This window comes from Pseudorca crassidens, chromosome 11, assembly GCF_039906515.1.
Source record: "Pseudorca crassidens isolate mPseCra1 chromosome 11, mPseCra1.hap1, whole genome shotgun sequence".
Taxonomy (NCBI): Eukaryota; Metazoa; Chordata; class Mammalia; order Artiodactyla; family Delphinidae; genus Pseudorca; species Pseudorca crassidens.
In genome coordinates, this window is record NC_090306.1 from 44,201,571 (window position 1) to 44,224,466 (window position 22,896).

Sequence of the window (22,896 nt, forward strand, 5' to 3'; positions counted from 1 at the left end):
TATTTACGTTAAATAAAGCTCTCTGACCCTTTACTGGAGATGGGGTAATAGTACCTACCTCAAAGTTTGTGGAAATGCTGTAAAGTGCTCAGAAAACATCAGCTATTATTGTCATCTGATAACCATCTTCCAAACTTCCTGTTTCAGAAACTGATTCAGCAGTACAGAAAGAACATAGAAACCAGACACCTGCTCCATCTGCAGCTCAAACTTCCGCTCCTTCTAAGTACCACCGAAGTCGATCTGGGGGAGCCAGGGATGAACGATACCGATCAGGTGAGAGGGAACTGAAAATTACCAGTGGAACAGTTTTTACTAACTGTAGTGTGAACTGTATATCCTGAGATATATGTTTGTTTTATTTTTTTCCCTTGAAGTGCCAACAGGTGTATATTAACTAGTACCTGTTACGTGCCAGGTGTAGTAGATAACTCTTATTTGCTGGGGATACAGCCCCAAATAAGACATTTCTGCCCTCAAGGGCAGAAGAGGAGCCAGGCAAGTACAAAGGCACTGTGCATAAATAAGAAGGCAGAGGGCTAGGGTCTCATGGGATGGTACTGGGAGAACTCAGTAGGCTCTGTTTGAAGAGACATGTCCTTCTGTGTTTGCCAGAGCTGTTGATTAGTCTCTTGACTGAGGGAGCTGGAACAAAAACTCAACAGTGAAATTTCAGATTGGTAAATTCTTAAACTTTATTTCTTCTCACCCAGGAAAAACCCATGGGAAAGGAAAAGGTGATGTGCTGTGGCTGGCAGTGGGGGCATGCTCCTGCCACACCGTGTCCAGCACTGATGAGCAAAAATGAATCATAGACCCTCAGGGGGACGTGTGGCCTAGTGAGCTCATCCCATGCCCACCTGCTGTCCACTGCACTAGGATAGTCTCCGCAGCATGTTTATTGTTTTAAGGACTAGCAGAATTAAGCCAGAAGACTAACTGGAATGTTATTTTACTTTCTCCAGATTTTTGTCTCCCTTATACCAGCCAAGGTTACCTTATCCTTTTCTTGAATTGAAAAACAGGGTTTATATCAACCCTCTCAGAAACTGCTTTAGAGGATGGTTATTTTGTGAGCTGATATTATTAGATATATATTTTCACACACTGGAAGGAAGGAGGGAATGAGAAGTGTTCAGTCAGAAAGATAGAGGTTGCATGCCACAACAGAATCTCCCCTTGTACCAAACCTGGTGTTGAGTGATCAGAGGAGGCTTTCTCAGAGAATAAAACATCTGAACGATGTCATGGCAGCCAGACAGAGTTAGGGAAATAGCATCAGATAGTAAACCTGAAAGTAGTTCATTATGACTGAAACTTAGAAAGCAAGGGCCCAGAACGAGGTGGGAGATGAGGCTAGAAGATGATCAGAGACTTGAGGAATCTTGAATACCGTTGAAGGATTTTCAGCAGAGCAGTAACACAGATTTGTAATCTGTTCTAGTAACTTGCGCCAGCTGCACAGGGCCTAACATACCTAAGAGGTAAATAAATATTTTGGAGAAAGGAAGGAAAAAAAGTAGTATTAGTTAGGGAATGGATTAGAGGGAGGTAAAGCTAGATTTGGAAAAACATATCAGGAGCTCCTGTTTGTCACCAAGACCCCAGTCCGATTTCCCAGCACCTGGTGTTGCTTTTAGAGGCTGGGGCTCAGGTGCTGCAGGAGCAGCAGGTTCTAACCAGTCCAGAAGGGCTCTAGCCTGTACAGCTCTCATCCCTGGCCTTCTGGGAAGATTTTTGTTTTTTGTTTTAACTTTGACTTTCTCTTTGGTTTTACAGCAGATAACAAAAGGATTAGTAAGGAACCCCAAAGAGGATTCTCTATACTCTATGTCCAAGCTGATCACATAGAGAAAAAAGGCTTTAGCCAGCTGATTCAATAGTGTAAAACTTTGATGTACACCTACCAAAACCCAACTATCCTTTTTTTCTTTAATATCCTTATTTATTTGTTTGTTTGTTTATTTATTTATTTATGGCTGCATAGGGTCTTCGTTGCTGCGTGCAGGCTTTCTCTAGCTGTGGCGAGCGGGGGCTACTCTTTGTTGCAGTGCGTGGGCTTCTCGTTGTGGTGGCTTCTCTCTTGCGGAGCATGGGCTCTAGGCATGCGGGCTTCGGTAGTTGTGGCTCATGGGCTCTAGAGCACGGGCTCAGTAGTTGTGATGCACAGACTTAGTTGCTCCACGGCATGTGGGATCTTCCCAGACCAGGGATCGAACCCGTGTTCCCTGCATTGGCAGACGGATTCTTAACCACTGCGCCACCAGGGAAGCCCCAACTATCTTTTATACCAATTCTTTCAGATTTACCCCCAATATTAGAAAGTATACTCTGTGAATCAAACACTGGTTAGCAGACTGTGGTTAGGTGCAGGGGTATTGAAGAGGGTTTAATAGTTGGGTCTCGGTTATTTGTCTCACTAGGACTTTTTTTTTTAGGGTAGTAGCGAGAAGAAGGCCAGAGAGTAGGTAAAGTAGGGAACAGAGGTGATTTTAAAACCCTGAAGATATTGAAAGTTATGAGAGTTCTGCAATACTGTCATGAGCGGGGAACATGAAAGAGGAGGCCTGCAAGCATGAATTTTGGCTAAACATCACATTTTTCCATGTTAGGGTGTGCCCAACTAAATAACAAAGCAAAGCTGAGCACACGACGAGAATTCTAGCTTTGGTGAGTAAGAAGAAACCAACGGTAGCCGCAGAAGTAGAGCAAATAAGTTGTAGAAATCTATGGGACTGGAACTTCGCCTCTTTGCCGCTCCATTCATAGGAAGGGTTACGTTTACATGTCACATGCAAAAATAGCTTAAGAATGGAGGGTATGTTTAGAAAAAATTACAAGCATTCAGATTAAAGTGATGGGTACACAGAAAGGATTTAATATTGATTTCAGTGAATGTAACTTGAAAATCCTCTCTTATTTGGTGGAGGCTTATTAATACCTACCACATTTCAACTAATCATAATCAAATCTAAATAGACTTAGTGTTTCATGTTTCAGACATGGTGTAAAGAGCTTTTATTTATTCAGAGTTTAGATTATCTGCCCTTATTCTGTTCTTTGTGCTTAGCCAAGAGGGTCTGACATTTCAAATACACTAATTTAGTACCTCCTTTACCTGCCCATCAAAGCAGGATACACACATGTGTTATGGTCACAAGTGTAGTCACAGTCAGTGCCTGAGATGGAAGGTCGCTCTGACAACTTCTTTAATGTTAATCTTTTGAGCAGTTAGCTCAAACAAAACAACAAAACAAAAAAAGGCCTTTAAAGGAGCAGTTGTATCACCTTATTCAGCTCAAACGTTCGTGCTGGAAAATGAAACCCAGCTTTCTGGTGCTCCTGGCAGAGATATCCAAAGTCAGCCGCGTCTGGGGACTGAACTTCGGAAGTGATTTCTCTATCAGAGATCAAGATGAATTGTATACTGCTGAATGAGTCAAATCCAGTCACAAGAGCTGCCTGTTCTTATCGATAAAGAGGCTTTGCTAACACAGGAACTGTGAACATCTCCTTTTGACACACGTGTATGGGCCAGGGCTTCTCATGTTAGGAAATAAATGGGTGGTTTGATTTGTTCTGTGGTCGATGCTAAGAATCCTTATGGCAGAGAAGAACATGCTCTTTAATTATTACTTATCCAGATATCATGGGCCTTCTAAAGCTTGACTAATGTGAACAAGTCCCTAGTTTTCGCAGGTTTGCTTTCACATGTTTCATGTCTCGTGCAGCAGTACTTTTGGCTAAAAAGTATGAGCATTTAATGTGCTGTCTTTCTGTTGAGAAAGTGCTTTTTCTCAGTATAAGCGATTATTCATTGGTTTTCCAAGACAGCTAAGAACCATAGTTTCATCTAATATAAGAAGGACACTTTTCACATTCTAGCATACCTGAAAGCAGGATATCTTTTAAACATTTTTTTTTTTTGGCTCTGCCATGTGTGTTGTGGGATCTTAGTTCCCTGACCAGGGATTGAACATGGGCTCTCAGCAGTGAGAGCACGGAGTCCTAACCACTGGACCGCCAGGGAATTCCCTCAGGATATCTTTTTTTTTTTTTTTTTTAATCTGGACGATATCTTTTATATAAGGTGGCATCATAGATTCAGTAAAATGACAATCTTGATTCAACTAAGTAAACCTCAGGGACACTAAAATAGTATAATAAATATAAATGCAGTATAAAATTATTTCATTTCAGAGACAAAAGTACGTTGGTACTGTGGTCTTAAAAGTAACAGCACAACAGTTTGGCACTATCTTTTAAACTTTAAGTATTCATACACTTTGACCCAGAAATTCTCCTTCTAAGAATTTGCACCTACGTATGTACACAAAAATATATATATACGAAAATGTTTGTTATCGTATTGTTCATAATAAATACAATGATTAAATAAGTTATAGTAGGTCCACACAATGGAATTCTGTGAAAGCTGGTTTAAAACTTCTGTGAAGGCTCGTGGAAAAACAATGAGGTTATTAGATTTATTTGAGCAGATATGGAGAGATGTACAAAATACATTTTTAAGTAATAAATACAAGACAGTATGTAGCATATGATCTAAATTTTGTAAATATTAATACTAACAATTACATATATTATTATGTACACAGATACAGAAATCTGGAAAAATATATACCAGACTATTGAGGTGGGATTATTTCTGGGAAGTGATGGGTCTAGGGAAAATTTTCACTGCAGCATTATATGTGTTTAGGTCTTTCCCCAATATGTATATTAATTTTTTCCAGGATTTTTGTTGTTGTGGTAAAATGCAAAATGCATATAACAAAATTTATGTATATTAATTTTAAACAAAAAATAACAAAGATTGTTTTCTTTTTTTAAATCGAGGTATAATTGACATATAACAAGACATTAGTTTCAGGTATATACCATAATGACTTAATATTTGTATGTATTGTGAAGTGATCACCACAATAGGTTTCATTAACATCTGTCGCCTTTCATAGTTACAAAAATTTCTTTTTCTTGTGATGACAACTTTTAAGACGTTCTCTTTTAGCAACTTTCAAATGTGCAATACAGTATTATTAACTATAGTCACCATTCCATCCCATGACTTATTTATTTTCTAACTGGAAGTTTGTAAAAGATAGTTATTAAGGTGATATCCCTGGATAAAATATTTAAAGCCTTACATCAGTTGTTCTTAGTGATTTTTACTCTAAGTGTGGATTTTTCTGACTTAATTCTGTGAGCTAAATGCAACAATAACTACCTCTGTCACCTTGAGAACTTTCTTTCTCTATGCAAATATGATCTCTGATATGGTGACATTTGCCAAGGTGGCTGCCACTGGCACACCAGGACCATTTTATTTCTTTAGTAATACACTTCCTCATACCAAGGAAGATAAATTGAGTTCAGTTCAGTTAAGCAAGCATTTATTATAGACCTCCTATGAGTTGAGCACAGTTGAGATGCTAGAGAAACACAGGACTCCTTTCTTAAACACAGAAATCCTTTATACAAGGTAGAGGCAGCATAGAAGAGGGGGTGACAGGGGAAGGAGCCCCTGGGCACCAGGCACTGTCAGCGGCAGGCTTCGTGGAGGTGGTGAAGTCCGAGCCATTTTGAACAATGAATAACTGTTTGCTATATAGATATTCCAGGCTAAAGAAACATAATTTGTAAAGGCAGGGGAATGTGAAATGCAAAATTAAAATTTCACTGCTCCTCCCCACCAGCAGATAGAGTAGTGCCAAAATTAATGTGATATCCTAATGTTCCAGAAGTTAATAGTTGCTGCCTCTGCCATAATTAAAGATGTGAAAGTGATCAGTACCTTAGAAATCGGTAAAAATTGCATGACTACTAATTGGCTTACAGGTAACTCCTTGAACTCTACTTCTCTACCTAAACGACTCAACCTGCCCACACATCTTCCTTTCAATCTGTCCTCATCTATCTGTCTGTCTGTCTATAAGTAGTGTCCTAGCAGGTAAGGGCACTTGGTGTCTGTTCTGCCCCTGGTCCTTAACGCCCAGCTGTGCCACTTATGTACCATGTCTTAACCACTTCATAACAACAAGCCAAGGATAGGAGCAGCTACTTAAAAAATGTAAAATAACATTTTCCACTTAACTTTTTGGGAAAGATGACAAAACATGGCCCAGTATTGTCCACAGATGTGGGGAAATGGACAGTCTCTCACCTCGTTGGTAGAAGTGTTATTTCTTTTATTACTAATGAGACTGGACATTTTATTTTATTTTATTTTATTTTTTTTGCGGTACGCGAGCCCTCACTGTTGTGGCCTCTCCCGTTGCGGAGCACAGGCTCCGGACGCGCAGGCTCAGCGGCCATGGCTCACGGGCCCAGCCGCTCCATGGCATGTGGGATCCTCCCAGACCAGGGCACGAACCTGTGTCCCCTGCATCGGCAGGCGGACTCTCAACCACTGCGCCACCAGGGAAGCCCCAAGACTGGACATTTTAGAATATGTTTATTTTCCATTTGTGCTGCCTCTGTAAACTACCTGTCCATTGCCTACACCTATTTTTTTTCTAAGTTGGGTTCTTTTTTTTTTTTCTTATTTGTAAGAGTTTTTCTAATCCTAGGGATGCTAACATTTAAATTAACTAGAGGTATTAACCAACACAAAGAGACAAGAGAAATCAATTAGAGGTGTAAGAATTAGAAAAGAGGTGAAGCTGTATTTGCAGTTGGTATGATAATTCATTTTAAAAACCCAGGAGAATTGATGACGGAATTAATGAAATAATTTAGTCAAGTAGCAAGATCTGAAACTAGTATAGAAACCAGTAGCCTTCATATATGCAAACAATAACTGGTCAAAAGATATAATGGTAGAGCAAACCTCATTTACAAAAGCAATAAAGAAGATAAAACGTATTTAGGAATAAACTTCAGGACTGTGTAAAATCTTTATAAAGGAAACTTTAAAACACTCTGAATGACACAAAGTAGACATGATAAATGGAAAGGCATCCCTTGTTCTTAGATAGGATGATTCAACATCACAAAAATGTTAGGACTCCAAAAATTAGTTTATAAGTTTAATCCAATTCCAATAAAAACACTATCAAATTTATTTATGGAGCTAGAAAAGATATTTTTGAAGTTCATTTGGAACAATAAACACGTAAGGATAGCTAGGAAACACTGAGAAAGAAAACCTAAAAGATATTAAAATATACTCCAAAGACTGTATAATTAAAACAGTGTGGTATGGCATACAAATTGGCAGACAGACCATTGGAATAGAATAACAAGTTCAGAAATAGACCAAAGTACATCTGGGATTTATTATATGATAAAGATAGCATTGTGAATCACTTGGGTGAAAAAGTACTTTTTAGTAAACAATGCTAGGACAACAGGAAAAAGATTAAGTAAATCCATACCTCACACCATATACAAGCAAAAACTTCAAATGGATCAGAGATCTACAAGTAAAAAAGAAACCATATAAATACCTAAAGAAAATATTAGTCAATTTTTTAATAATCTAAGCTTATGGAAAGCCTATGGGAAGGCTTTCTGAGACTCAAAATCGAGATGTGATACAACGACACAAAAATTTTTTTACTGAGGTAAAAACACATAACATAGAATTACCCTCTTAAAATTTTTAAGTGTACATTATATTGTTAACCATATGCACATTGTTGTACAACAGCTCTTTAGAACCTTTTCATCTTGCATGACCGAAACTTTATACTCATTGATCAACAACTCTGTTTCTCCCTCCTGCAGCCAACCACCATTCTACTCCCTACATCTATGAATTTGAGTACTTTAGATACTTCTTATAAGTGGTATATATTTGTTTTGTGTGTGTGGGTGACTGGCTTATTTCACTTAGCATGTCAGTGTTGTAGCATATGACAGGATTTTCTTCTTTTTTAAAGCTGAGTAATAGTCTATTGTATGTATATACCACATTTTCTTTATTCATTCATCCACTCATGAACATTTAGGTTGCTTCCACATCTTGGCTATTGTAAATATGCTGCAATGAACATGGTTGTGCAAATATCTCTTCAAGACCCTGCTTTCAGTTCTTTTGGATATATACCCCAAAAGTAGGATTGTTTTGGGTAGTTCTATTTTTAATTTTTTTGTGGAACCTCCATACTGTTTTCCATAGCAACTGTAACATTACAGTCGCACCAAGAGTGCACAAAGGTTCCAATTTCTTCACCTCCCTGCCAACATTTGTGATTTTCTGGGTTTTCTTGGTTTTTTTAAAAGTGACCATTTTGTCTTCTTTGGAGAAATATCTGTTCAAGTCCCTTGCCCATTTAAAATTGGGTTATTTGAGATTTTGTTGTTGTTATTGAGTTGTAGGAGTTCTTTACATATTCTTCCTATTAACTCCTTATCGAGTATATGGTTTGCAAATATGTTCTCTGATTCAATAGGTTGCCTTTTCACTCTGTTGTTTCCTTTGTTGTGCAGAAGTTTTAAAGTTTGGTGTAGTCCTATTTCTATTTTCTGCTTGGATGTCCAAGCAAATTATTACCCATTCCAAGGTCATGAAGTTTTTTCCCCTGTGTTTTCTTCTAGGGGTTTTATAGTTTCAGGTCTTATGTTTAGGTCTTTAATTCATTTTGATTAATTTTTGTATATGGTGAAAGGTAAGGGTCCAACTTCATTCTTTTACATATGGATATTACAGTTTCTCCAGCACCATTTGTTTCTATCAAGACTATCGTTTCCCTGTTGTATAGTCTTGACACCCTTGTTGAAGACCGTTTGACCATATACACCAAGATAATTTCTGGGCTCTCCGGTCTGTTCCATTGTTCTACATGTCTGTCTTGATGCCAATATCATGGTCTCGGTTACTGTAACTTTGTGATGTGTTTTGAAATCAGGAAGGGTGAAGCCTTTAGCTTTGTTTTTCTTTCTCAAGATTGTTTTGGCTATTTGGAGTCTTTTGAGATTCCATACGCATTTGGGAATTTTGTTTTGTTAATTCTTCAAAAAGTGCCATTGGGATTTTGATAGAAATTACATTAAATCTCTAGATTGCTTTGGGTAATATGGACATTTTAACAATATTAAGTCTTCTAACCCATGAACATAGGATGTCTTTCCATTTATTTTTGTCTCCTATTTCTTTCATCAGTGTTTTATAGCGTACACATCTTTCACCTCCTTGGTTATGTTTATTCCTAAGTGTTTTATTCTTTTTGATGCTATTGTAAATAAGATTTTTTTTTTACTTTTCAGATGATTTGTTTTTAGTGTTCAGAAATACAACTGATTCTTGTATGTTGATTTTCTATCCTGCAATTGCTGAATTTGTTTATTAGTTCTAACAGTTTTTTTTTTTTCTAAAAGTTTTATATGTGAGATCTCACGGGTTTCCTACATACAACATCATGTCTTCCACAAACAGAAACAGTTTTACTTCTTCTTTTCCAATTTGGATGCATTTTATTTCTTTTTCTTACCTAATTGTTCTGGCTATGATGTCCAGTACTGTGTTGAAAGAGTGTGAGAGTGGGCATCCTTGCCTTATTCCTTAGGAGGAAAAGCTTTCAGCTTTTCACTGTTGAATATGACTGTGGGTTTTTCATGTATGATCATTATTATCTTGAGCTAATTTCCTTCTGTTCCTGGTTTGTAGCATGTTTTTATCATAAAAGGATGTTAATTTTGTCAGATGCTTTTTCTGCATCTGTTGAGATGATCATATGAGTTTTGACCTTTGTTCTATTAGAGTTTTACAGATATTGAGTTGAATTTGTTCACATTTGTTGAATCAGCTTAGGTATGGTATGTATGGTCTTTTTAATGGTCATGCTGTATGGTCCTTTTAATGTGCTGTTGAATTTGGTTTGTTAGTATTTTGCTCGGGAATTTTGCATTAATAATCAGGGATTTTGGTGTGTAGTTTTCTTTTCTTGTAGTATCTTTGCCAGGCTTTGGTATCAGGATAAGGCTGGCCTTATAAAATGAATTTGGAAATGTTCCCTCCTCTTCAGGTTTTTGGAAGAGTTTGAGAAGAATTGGTGTTAATTCTTCTTAAAGTGTTTTGTAGAATTCTCCAGTGACACCTGGGCTTTTCTTTCTTGGAAGGTTTTTGGTTACAGAGTCAGTCTCCTTATTAGTAATCAGTCTGTTCCAATCTTCTGTTTCTTCATGATTTAATCTTGGTAGGTTATATGTTTTCTAGGGACTTGTCCATTTCTTTTAGGTTATCCAATTTATGGTGCATAATTATTCAGTGTCTTATAATCTTTTTTATTTCTGTGACATCAGTTGAAATATTTCCTCTTTCATTTCTGATTTTAGTTATTTGTCTTTTCTTAATCTAGCTAAAATTTTGTCAACTTCGTTCATCTTTTCAAAAAATTAACTCTTATTTTTGTTGATTGTTTTCGATTGTTTTTTTTATTCTCTATTTTGTTTATTTCTACTCAAATCCTTGTTATTTCCTCCTTTTGCTAACTTTGGTTTTAATTTGGTCTTTTCTGAGTTCCTGCAGTTGTGCATTTAGGTTGCTAATTTGAAATCTTACATAAATTTTTTATTAAAAAACAACGTTTGCGTGGCAATAAACCACTGCAAACAATATCAAATGACAAACTGAAAGAAAATATTTCTAACATATCTCAGAGATAAAGGGCTAATATCCTTTATATATGAAAAACTTTTAAAAATCAAACGAAAATAGGGGCTTCCCTGGTGGTGCAGTGGTTGAGAGTCCACCTGCGGATGCGGGGGACATGGGTTCGTGCCCTGGTCCGGGAGGATCCCACATGCCGCGGAGCGGCTGGGCCCGTGAGCCATGGCCGCTGAGCCTGCAAGTCTGGAACCTGTGCTCCGCAATGGGAGAGGCCACAACAGTGAGAGGCCCGTGTACTGAAAAAAAAAAAAAAAAAAAAAAACAAGGGAAAATAAACTGAGAATCCCAATGGAAAAATGGTAAAGTGACATGAACATTCACTTCACTTTCAAACAAACAAATATTAAATGGCTCTAAAATCCTCTGTAAAGATGTTTAATCTCACTAATGATAAAAGAGGTGCAAATTTAAAGTATACTGAGGGAATTTCCCTGGCAGTCCAGTGGTTAGGACTCCACGCTTCCACTGCAGGGGGCATGGGTTCGATCCCCGGTTGGGGAACTAAGGTCTTGCATGCCGCACAGTGCAGCCAAAGAAAAACAAAAAATAACATAAAATAGTACCATTTCTCAGCCACTGAACTGGCAACAGTGAAAAGGTAGATAACACACTTTGAAGGTGAGGCTATGGGGAAACAGGCACACCTATACATTGTTGATAGTACTACAATATGACAAAGCTCTTTCAGAGGGGAATTTGGCAAGATGTAACAAAATTTAAAATGTATTCAATTTTTGATTTAGGAGTCTCACTTGTAAGAGGTTATCCTGAAGATATATTGTCATCAGTATAAAAATACATTTGCACAAGGCTGTTTGTTGTATCATTATTTGTAATTGTAAAATATTGGAAACACTTAAATGCCCACACATAGGATAGTAGTAGAATAAACTGTGGTATACAATGGAGTGCTATCTATGCTGCTTTAAAGAATGAAAAAGATCTCTAGTAGCTGATACAGAATGAATTCCAGGATCTATTGTTAAGTGAAAAAAGCATAGTGCAAAACAGTATATATTGTATGCTACCTTTTGTGTATGAAAGACAGGGATATGAGAAAATATGGTTATTTGTTGCAAAAAGAAATATAGGCAGGATAAATCAATAAGGAGATTGGTTACCTATAGAGAAGGTAGAATTGGGATAGAAGTGGTTATTGGGGGTAGTGACACATCTTTAAGTTTACCTTTTGGTATAGTTTTGACTTTTGGAACCATGTTAATTAAAGAAAAACTGTATGTTTACTCACAGTATTCCTGACATCTAGTGTGTGGGTTTTCCACACTGAGCAATTCTCCAGTTCTCTGCAGACACCAACTAAGTATCCTACAATTTAATTCAATTTTGACATTAGCTACCTGGAGTTAGTGCAGACCCCAGAGGCTTATTCCCACAAGACTCTCCCCACCTTTAGACGCCAATCACAAGTACAGATTTTCCTCGACTTACAATGGGGTTACATCCCAATAAACCTATCGTAAGTTGAAAATATTGTAAGTTGAAATGCATTTAATACATCTAACCTACCGAACGTCATAGCTTAGCCTGATCTGCCTTAAACGTGCTCAGAGCACTTACATTAGCCTACAGTTGGGCAAATGGAATGGCTGTATGGTTACAGAATTGTTATAAGTGTATCAGTTGTTTACCTTTGTGATCTTGTAGCTTGCTGCCACTGCCTAGCATCACGAGAGAGAATCATACCCAGGAAAAGATAGTTCAGAATTCGAAGTACGGTTTCTATTGCATGCATATTGCTTTTATACCGTTGTAAAGTCAAAAAATCATAAGTTGAATTATCATAAGTTGGGGACTGTTTGTAGTGGGTGCCCACATTACCCATACTTCTGTCCATCTTGGCTACAGATGAAGATTCCCACAACCCCCTCCTCAGGGTTGATTATTTGTTATAATGGCTCACCGAACCCAGGGAAATACTTTGCTTAACGTTACCAGTTTATTATAAAGGATACAAATGATCAGCCAGATAAAGAGGTACATAGGGCAAGGTCCAGAAGGGTCCCAAACCCAAGAGCTTCCATCCCTGTGGAGTTTAGGGAACACCACCCTGGTGGCACGAGGATGTGTTCACCAACCGAGAAGCTCTCCAAACCCCTTACTTCAGGGTTTTTTATGAAGGCTCCATTACCTAGGCATGCTTGACTAAATAATTGGCCATTGGTGATTAGCTCAATCCCAAGTCCCTTTCCCCTCCCCAGAGGATGGAGCATGGGGCTGAAAGTTCTAAGCCTCTAATCATAACGTAGTCTGTCTGGTGACCAGCCCCCACCCAGAAGCGATCCAGGAGCCCACCAAGAGTTGCCTCATTAGAACAAAAGACATTCCTGTCACTCGGGAAATTACAGGGTTTTAGGAGCTCAGTGTCAGGAACCCAGGCAGAGACCAAATGTATGTTTCTTATTGTGTCACATAATGTTTAATCCACACTTTGGAAAGGACCTGTGGAATACAAAGAAAAACAAATGAACCTAACAGTATTACTCAAAGAATAATATAACCACCGAAGGGGGGAGGGGTGAGAACTAACCCAAATAGCTTTTTTTTTTTTTTTTAATATTTATTTATCTTTGGCTGCATTGGGTCTTCGTTGCTGCGCGTGGGCTTTCTCTAGTTGCTGCGAGCGGGGGCTACTCTTCATTGCAGTGTGCGGGCTTCTCATTGCGGTGGCTTCTCTTGTTGCGGAGCACGTACTCTAGGCGCACGGGCTTCAGAAGTTGTGGCTTGCGGGCTCTAGAGCACAGGCTCAGTAGTTGTGGTGCATGGGCTTAGTTGCTCTGCAGCATGTGGGATCTTCCCAGACCAGGGCTCAAACCTGTGTTCCCTGCATTGACAGGTGGATTCTTAACTACTGCATCACCAGGGAAGCCCCCCAAATAGCTTTTTTTCCCCCAAATAGCTTTTTGAACACAGTACTTTAATTTAGTCTAAAGACAAAAAGAACTCAAATATTGAACTCTAGTTAGATTTACCTTTCATAGGAATTTTGAAACTTTCTGTGTATTGTGGCATTTAATGAATGAGTAAAATATATTGATTATACTGTGAACCAGGTGTTTTACTGTTAGAGAAGGGAGTTTACAAATGGAAAGGGGAAGATTGGAATGAATTCTGTGGTGTTGAATTGGAATTGTAGGTATTAATATGAACTCATGGTTTTTAATATAGATGAAAATAGATATAGATACATATGTGTGTATATTGGTTTATGTTTATATTCCTTTATCCACTGAAAAGGCTTAGAAGAAAGACCCCAATAGCAGTGAGCACTCCTAGTTCTAGGATCTTGGTTTCTAAATACCATTCTTCACTAAGAGGAGCCAGAGCTCCTTGGAGAAATGTATAATTCCAGTGCTGGAGCAGGGAACATACCAGATGAGCATGGATCATCTTGTACCACAAAACAAAGAACATTCAAAGTGACCAGAATACATCAAAAGGATATAAGAAGTGGTTTGAAGGGGCTTCTTTTGGCCAAAGCTGGGATATGTGAGCATCAAAATAAGTAACGATAGTAACAGACTAGTCATGGAATAAAATGAGAATTGATAGGTCCAAATATAAATAAATAAATGGTGATATAAATAAATAAATAGTGGAGAAAGGAAAGCTTTTTCTTAGAAGAGAATACCAACTAATAAATACAGAAGGAATGTTGGAGTTATGAAACCACCATTTTGTAACCATTATAATAATTGATTCAGCCAAGAATTATCAATGGATGCTGAAACTAGTGGGTGAACGTTTAAGGAAGTATGTAACATTTACATAGTCTCAAAAGTATTCACCCATAAATTATTTATTAATTACACAAAGGAAAGAATAGTAACTTACAGTAGATTAATTTAGCAGACACCATCTTAACTAAGTAAAGTCATTATTACCAGTAGCAGGGCAGATGCATCTTGATATCTTGTTTCAGGAAGATACATTACTTCTGTGGTATTCCTGCAAAAATGCATAACCTAAATCCAATTCTGAGGAAATATCAACAAACCAAAATTAAAGGACATTCTACAGTGTAACTAGTCTGTACACAAATGTCAAGGTAATACAAGATAAAAGTTGAGAAACTGTTACAGATTATAGGATGATAAAGAGACATGACAACTAAATGTAATGTGTGATTCTGTATGGTGTCCCGGATCAGGAAAAAAGGGGGAAAATTGTAGATGACATTATTGGGACAGTTGACTAAGTTGGAATATGGGTTGTGGGTTAGATAATAGTTTGTATCAATTTTGAATTTCTGGATTTTGATAAATGCACTGTGGCTATATAAGAAAAAAATCCTCCTTCTTAGGAAATACGTTTCAGCAGTTGTTGGAATTAATCCTAAAGAAATAGGATTAGACATATGTGCTAAAATGAAAATACTGAATTATTCTTGTGGATAGTTGTATGAATAGTAGCAAAAATTTGGAAACACAGTTATTTAAATAAATCATGGCACATTTATACAGTGAAATACTACACAGCCCTTTAAAATTATATTGTAGACCTGCATTTACATAGAAAGATGTTTCTAGTTATGTTAGTGAAGGTTTTTGGGTTGCATGAAATAGGATAACTCAGTCTAGCTTAAATGGCTGGGGTAGTTTATAGAAGCAAAGGAACAGCTGAGAAATCTCCAGGAAGGAGAGACAGCTCTGGGGATCTCAACCTTGAAGTTCAAGAACTTTCCTTCTTTCTAGGGCACTGCCATTCAAGTGACTCCACTCTGGGAGCTGTGGTTTCTTGATCCAGAGTTTCAATTCCCCCCTCTCCCCAAAACAATCCGATTGGTCCAGCTCTTACAAGGGACAGGCCTTTAAAGGTCATTTGCTTATGTAGATTGGGCCCATTCGTTGAGAATAGGAAATCATTGTGATCCAGGAAGCCACCTCAGATGTTATCTACCTCAGTAGGATTTTGTAAGAGTTAAAAAAATCAAAGCACAGTACAAAATACTGTGTATAGTATGATCCTATTTTGTACAAGTGTAGATTGAGTTTTGGGATGGGAGTGGAGAATCAGGAGTTCTGCCTGGGTATGCTATTTTGCGATTCCTATTAGACATTCAGGTGGAGAGCTGAATTCTTTTGTGGCCAGAGTGGCAAACAAGTACCATCAGCCCTTATATTTTCTAGATCAAAATCAGCCCTTCTCTTCCTGTGGTATAGAACTGAGGAGTCTCAACCCCTTTCAGACAGCTAAGCAAATCCTAAATTTGAAGAACAGAGAGTGTCCTGTAGGCACCTGCACAGCACGCATTCCGTTCAGAGGTCGGGTCCCCACCGGGCCCAGATCCGCGTTAGACTTTTCCTTTCTCTCCACCCCCACCCCCATCTCCATCAGCTCCTTCTCTGCTGTGTTAAGCAGTCTCATTATCATTCTCGGCTTCATTTCCCTCCCCTGTAAATTATCCTTGACTACTTCTTTTGTCTCTTTTTCATATTCATTTTTGTTATAACGCAAATGATAAATAAAACTCACCTAAACATCCCTTTTTAACGATTGAGGCAGTGATAGTTCAGCTCACAGAAGTAAACACTTTGAGAACCAGGACCTAATAAATGCAAATGTTTAATCTTTCAGATATCCACACAGAAGCAGTTCAAGCTGCGCTGGCAAAGCATAAAGAACAGAAAATGGCTTTGCCCATGCCAACCAAAAGGCGGTCCACATTTGTCCAGTCTCCCGCGGATGCCTGCACACCTCCCGGTAGGTTTATCAGAAGCTTTCTGTCTGACAGTTACTACTTCGATGTTTCTCAAATGACTTCTGCTTTTTCTTTTCTGAGGCAGGAGCCAGAACTCCTCTCCTGTCATCAGAGGTGTATGAGAGTACACACTGAAGGTGACAGGTTTTGATTGTTGCATCATAAACCACACACAAAGAGAGGCCTCAAGAGTAAAGCTATTTTTTAAAAAAATTTCCTTCTGAGTTTTCAGCATTTCCTTGCTGTAATCTCCAAACTCATGTAGTCATAAATAAATAAAGCCAAAGCTTAGGGTCTAAGAAATATCCTTCTGTAGTTAAATATAATAGTTATTCTCATTGACACCCAAAATATGACCCAGAGTCATATATGTCTTTAACAAATTTATACTCCTAAATCAGATGCTTTTTCTCTGCAACAATCACAGGAATGTGTGGTCTTGGGACAAAATTTTTTTGTGTCATGAGAGAGAGAAGTCATGCAAAGTTATAATAAATCTGGAAGACGTATGTAAGTGTGTTTATATGCGTTAATGTATTCTGTATATGTTTTTAAGAATCCACTTTCTATAATAGGATCAGGAGATCAGCGGGAACCAAGAGGCCCATCCCCATCCCCTAGGCTTGGAAGCCTTACCCCCCACCCCCATAAATTCATATTTGAGGAGCAACTGGAACAACTTCAAGTTGTCTTTTCTATTCAGAATCTTTCCCAAAGCTTTAAAAAAATTGTGAGATGAAATCACAGACAGAATCTCGATGTAGGCCTCTGAGACTAAACATAGTAAATGTATTTCACAGCCTCAGTGTAGTGTCTGTCTCGCTACCGTCATGTTACTGGTAATGAAATCTTCGGGGAAAAATGTTTCCTGTACTGTTTTGGTCTCAGCGACTTACCCTGTCTTTTGGGGGAGATTCCCAGGAAGGTTACATTTGTTGTGGTTGACTTTGATTCACAGCCGTCAGGTTGAGCTGTTCACGCTGATCCTATTCCCTGGCCTGGGTTTATATTAATAGTCTTCTACTAGGTTTTGGCTAACTTCTCAGAGCATTTGGGTGTGCTGTGGGCTCATTAACTGTGTGTGCTTTTTTTTCTTTACATCTGTGGTGTCAATATGTTCAAAAGAGAAATAGCTCTGTGGCTTCAAGTGTTTCTCAAAACGTAACACAGGATACCTCTTGCAGACCATCACAATGAGACATTCTGTGTCTATAGTGGTGCATACTTCCAGCCCACTCATTCAGAATCTTGGATGGCTTCCCTTCCGCATTAGTACAGCACCAGTTGGGTCCTCGTGGACAAAGGGGGCTCTCAGTTTCGTAGCTATTCCTTCCTGGCAGATTCTGCTGCAGCGCAGCTGAGGGTTCAGTTGTAGTAAATGGCAAAGGGTAGGGATCAATGTGACTGGGAGTTCTTAGAAACAGTCCTCTCCAGAACTGTACTAAAGAAATGCAGTTTCACAGTAAATAGTCTGCTCCCATGGCCTCGGGTGAAATGTGAGAGTGCAGCAAAGGATCTTAAGAATGCTCGGAAGGAATGGAAACCTTTTCTATCCCCTTACAAAAGTCATTGCCTGAGGGGAATTTACCAACTCTAAATCACGGCTATTCATTGCTGAATGAGACTATAGTCCTTTGGAATTCACCACAGGCCTCTGTATTTCTAAACAGTAATGTTCTCCTCTGTCTGCAGCCTTAAAGATGTGGCATCATTTTCTTGATCACCTTGTGGTTTTAATAATTTCATGATTGTAAAGATTCAGTCCTCTCTCCTAAGACCTTTTATTCAGCAGAGCAGAGAAATAAAAAGGTTTCCTATCCATTTATGTCCTCTTCCGGGAGCTCTGAATAGTACATGAGAGATGTTAATATGCTCTTAGAGACATCAGTGTTGTCAGAAGAGGAATTCTCTCCCAGCATGAGCATTGAGAGTATCCCACATAGCGGTTTCTAACGTGGCCCCACATAGAGCTGGATCTTGATGCTTTTGTTCAACAATAACGCACGTGTCTGGGACAAACCCTGTGTTCCAGTGTGAGGGAATGTGTGGGAAGGACTGTATCATAAGGCTTCCGTTAGCACCTTTCACGTGGGGGGATAGAATTTGCTCTTCATGGGTTAGGATTTGGATTCCATTCTCTCCAAGCATCTGAGAACCACCGGTTAGAGACTTGGCTGTTGCACTTTAACCCTTTATCGCTATCTCCCAGAACCTGTTACAGCCTAACCCAGGGATGGCAGGTAGGTTTCCTCTTGCATATTTACTCTGATAGCCCCCCAAACCCTGAAGTTTAGAGGAAACGCTGAAGCTGCGCTCAAGGGGTGGGGAGGAAGAGGAGAATTGACATTAATTACTGCTGGTTATAGACTGATTTTCTAGGCAGCTATAAAGGTGACCTTGCTGTGATTTTCTTTCTAGAAAAGTTGTGCCAGTCTTGCAGAGCAAAATTAACCTCAAATTTCACAGTATTTTAGTTGTGTTGTCCTTTGCGCACTGAGAAGCCACACCACACACATCACAAAACATGTTTCCAGTCAGAGCCCTTACTCTGCACGTGCTGTGCCAGGTGAACCTAGTTTCTGGGATACCTGCTAGAGCACGCTGGCCAGTCGGCTTCTTTGGGAGGCACCCAACACATAACTATCGGAATTACTGAACTGATGAAAATTTAGAGCTGTTTTTGGAGAGATTTAACAAACAGGATTTAAGGAGTAAACTATGTCATAAGTCTTGGCTTTATTCGTAGTATCATATAGTCTGGAAAATATGGTAAACAGCATGAGAAATCATTTGTCTTTTGTTCATAAATCCTTCTCAAACAATAAAATGTCAATCAGCCTAAAATTTGCTTATTGATATGTGCACTGCTTTCTGTCTTGTGGATTGGAAAATTTAAATTCTCCAAGTTGGTAGCAATCTATGGTTCTTTTAGTGCCTGTGGCCTCTTACATAGTCTTTTAGACTGCTTGAATTACTGCCATCCAGTTCCCTTTATGTGCTGAAACCATTTACTAATGTCATGAGGCAATTACCTCAGCTCTTTCTGTGTAGGGGTTCTTTGTGTAACACTATTACTCATTCATACAGATAAACACAATGCAAAAACTACAGCATATATTTTTTCTCCTCTAAGCTTTTTCTGCACCCGTGTGGACTTACCCTACACTGCGTTCTGAGGGTACACAGATGAACAAATAGACCATGTAATGACCCCAAAACACAGTAAGGTATTTTGACTGACTTGCATAAAATGAAGCTTAAAATGTAGAGGTCTGTGTCCACAGGTCTCCGCTTGAAAGTGCCTATAGTAGTGATTCATAGGGCCGGACAAAAGAGAGATTTACCTCTCTGCATTTCTATATGTGAAAATGATGCCCATGAACAGACTGGGAGATTGTTATACTTTTAACACACTTTAATAATGCTTTATAGGATTACACTATGTAAGGGACTTCCATATACCAGTGGCTGCGCTGCCTCATTTGTTCCTCATAACCAACTACTCTGAGAATTGTGAAGTCCAGATTTCTTTAGAGATGAGGAAACAAACAACCTTCTAGTCACTAAGTGATTTGCCCCAGGTCATTCAGCAATTATGTGTCAGGCTCCTTCCTTGATTTTCTTTTTTCTCTACTAAAGTGTCAGGTTTGGAAAGTCCTTTTTTACTTAATAGATACTCCTGTATGCGTGGTCCTGGAATGGGTATTATTCCAAGCAAATTGAATAGCTATTGCCTTCTGAGAGCTTATAGTCCAAAACACATAATAGATGGTTACCAACTTGGAGAGTTTCCCCAGAATATTCTAATTTTATTCAGAACCACAAAGTAAACAGAGATGGCTAATCAGACCTCTATAAACGTGGTCTAATTAATAGAGTTGGATCTTTTAATAACATACTTTCATTATTGGTATGGGTTATGAGCAAAGCTCCGTAATTACTTGGACGATTAGTATTCAATATTCTTTAAGCCAAAGCACAATAAAAACCCACTCTATCAGATTGAATTTGTTTATTTCAATAGGTTATTGTAAAATTTAAGGTTTTCCAAGAAAAGTAATTTCATAGTTACCATTTCTTGAGTACCTCTGTGTACTGGTCAAAGGGCTAAGTGCTTAACATATATATTTTTTATCATTTGTTCTCTCAACAATTCTCTGTACCATTTTACGGATGAGAAAACAGATTTGAAGAGACTCAGTAACTTGCTCCGACATCTGTTTCTAGCTATGTAGTCAATTAGATAACCTGAAAGTTCTCTCCTAGAAAGAGAGGAAAGAAAATTTCTCTTTCGAAATGCTAGATAGAATATAACCAGCTTCCTTTTAAATACACACAGGAGCAAGAGGAAGAGAACGATCACTGAAAATCAGTGTGATGAGATGGAGCTGACTTTGGCTGCCCAGGGAGAGGGGAGACAGTAAACAAGGGGCCTAAATTTTAATTACTATAAGGGTAGAAAATATAAAACCTTGGACCTGTGTAAGGTTGGAAGCTGGAATTGAGACCCCAAGAGGGACTCACATCTTTAGCAGAAGGGGGAACTAGAAAAAATTAACCTGCCAGCAAAAGAAGACCTTGTCGAGAAAGCTTGCCTGTTGCCTGGCCTTAGAATGATGGGGTCAGGGACCTTCCCTAACAATTTGTGGTTAGTAGGTACAAGAATTGAATTTCAGTGGCCTGCCTGGTAAGAACTAATGTTAGAAAGTGGTCCTAGGCTGATGATAACCTGGGGCGCAAATGGTTTCTGGAAGGATACAGCATCAATTCAGGGACTTACGATCCCCACAGACGAAGATCCACTGAATTTTTTTTTCTTTTTCTTTTCTTTTTTTTTTCTTTCTTTAAGATCCACCATGAAAGAGAATCAATAGAAAAAGAACAACAACAGCAAACAGTAGAGTTAAGACCCGTAAGAACTGACTTGCCCAACAGCTATCAGTGGGGCAGAGCTAAGATTGGAATTCAAAGCAGCCTGATTTTAAAAGCCTATTCTCCCACTTGGCATATTGCCTCGCATTCTGCCATACTGTCAAGTAAATGTTTTCTGGTAATTTTGGAGCTCTAACAATTGCTGCATGTTTGGTCTAACTTTTCAAGTAGGTAATAAGTTAAAAAAAAAAACACCTCTCTTCTCACCCCAATATTAATTGTAATATTAGTTCATTTTGTGAGATGTTTTTTCATAGACCTGGGACAATACCTAGAAAAACAGCGGAGATCTCTTATAGGTAGAGTGAGCCCGGAGTAATTATTACTAGTCAGTGCTCCTCCCTCGTAAGTATCCCCGTTTGGATGTTAATGGTCGGGCAATGCATGGGCCTCTGCTGATTAGGCTCTACGTAGTGATTTTCAGCCCCAGCCTCCTCTCTGTCCACACAGGTTACTGTGGGATGCTGGAAAATCTCTTGAGTAGCTCTGAACATCTCCCTAAGCCTTGTCTGGTGAATCAGTACTCACCCTTGTTGAGTTTAGTGCTAGATTAATCTGTTCAGAATTTGTAGCCCAACGTAAATTCAGAATGGACTGCTTCCCAAACTAACCTTTTAATCTTCTCTTCCATATATGCTTTTACTCCCGGACTGCCCCTTCTTGGGTCTCTAAAGCTTTTCCCTCCTAAGCTTCAAACTCTATCTTTGCCTACATGGAAACTTCCTTTGCCTCTCTTGAAGGTTCTGGAAGTCCTTAATTCCCCTGACCCACCAACGTAAGCGAACATGACACTTTCCTGCCTGATACCACCCCTTCCCACCTGCCAACCCCAAACACACACAAAAATTTCTTTTCATGGGCTCCAGAGTATTGTACACTAACTGTACAATGGTTAATGGTTGTTTCCTTTATTTGTTCTTTGAAGCTCCCATTTTCTGGCCTAGTGTATGTGGCATATTTTGGAATAGTTGTTAGGATGAGGTCTTTCTTTCAGTGAATCTTGACTTACCTGCTGTTCTAAGCTGGTATCTGGGCCTAGTTTGGGTATCAGCTGTCAGAACCCAGTGGCAAGCGCTGTCTTTCCAGGAACTTTTGCACCTTGCACCATACCCTCAGGTTGTGTAGACTAACCTTCAGATGTTACCATCCTCTCACCAAGGCATCTTTTTCACCCCTACAAACCTATGAAAATCAGATTTGTTGAAGTATAATCGACATACAATAAGTTGCACATATCTAAAGCATATACTTTGCTGTGTTTGACATAGCAAAACTGTGAAACCATCACCACAATTAAGGTAATGAACATATCTATCACCCCCCCAAAAGTTTCCTCATAATTCCCTTGTAATCTCAACTCTCCCCCTCCCCATGAGGTAACTAACCACTGATCTGTTTTTTCTGTCACTATACATTGGTTTGAATTTTCTAGAATTTCATGTTTTTGTATAAATAGAATCACACAGTTGTTCTTCTTTTCGGTGGCTGGAAGGTCTGACTTCCTTAACTCAGCACAATTACATTGAGATTCATCCATGTTGTTGTGTGTATCAGTAGTTCATTCCTTTTTATTGCTGAGTAGTATTCCATCATAAAGATATGCCACAATTTGTTT

The 22,896-nt window shown here is 38.7% G+C and overlaps 1 protein-coding gene across 4 annotated transcripts in view; it reads left to right on the top strand.

Annotated features, from left to right (window-relative positions):
- The window catches only part of DIP2B (disco interacting protein 2 homolog B), a 236,019-nt gene that overhangs the window by 142,035 nt on the left and 71,088 nt on the right, over positions 1–22,896 (top strand). For all 4 annotated transcript variants that reach the window (XM_067696517.1, XM_067696520.1, XM_067696521.1 and 1 more), the window contains exons 3-4: positions 148–276; positions 16,226–16,351. In XM_067696517.1, coding sequence (XP_067552618.1) covers positions 148–276; positions 16,226–16,351 — 255 coding nt within the window. The remainder of the gene's footprint in view (positions 1–147; positions 277–16,225; positions 16,352–22,896) is intronic.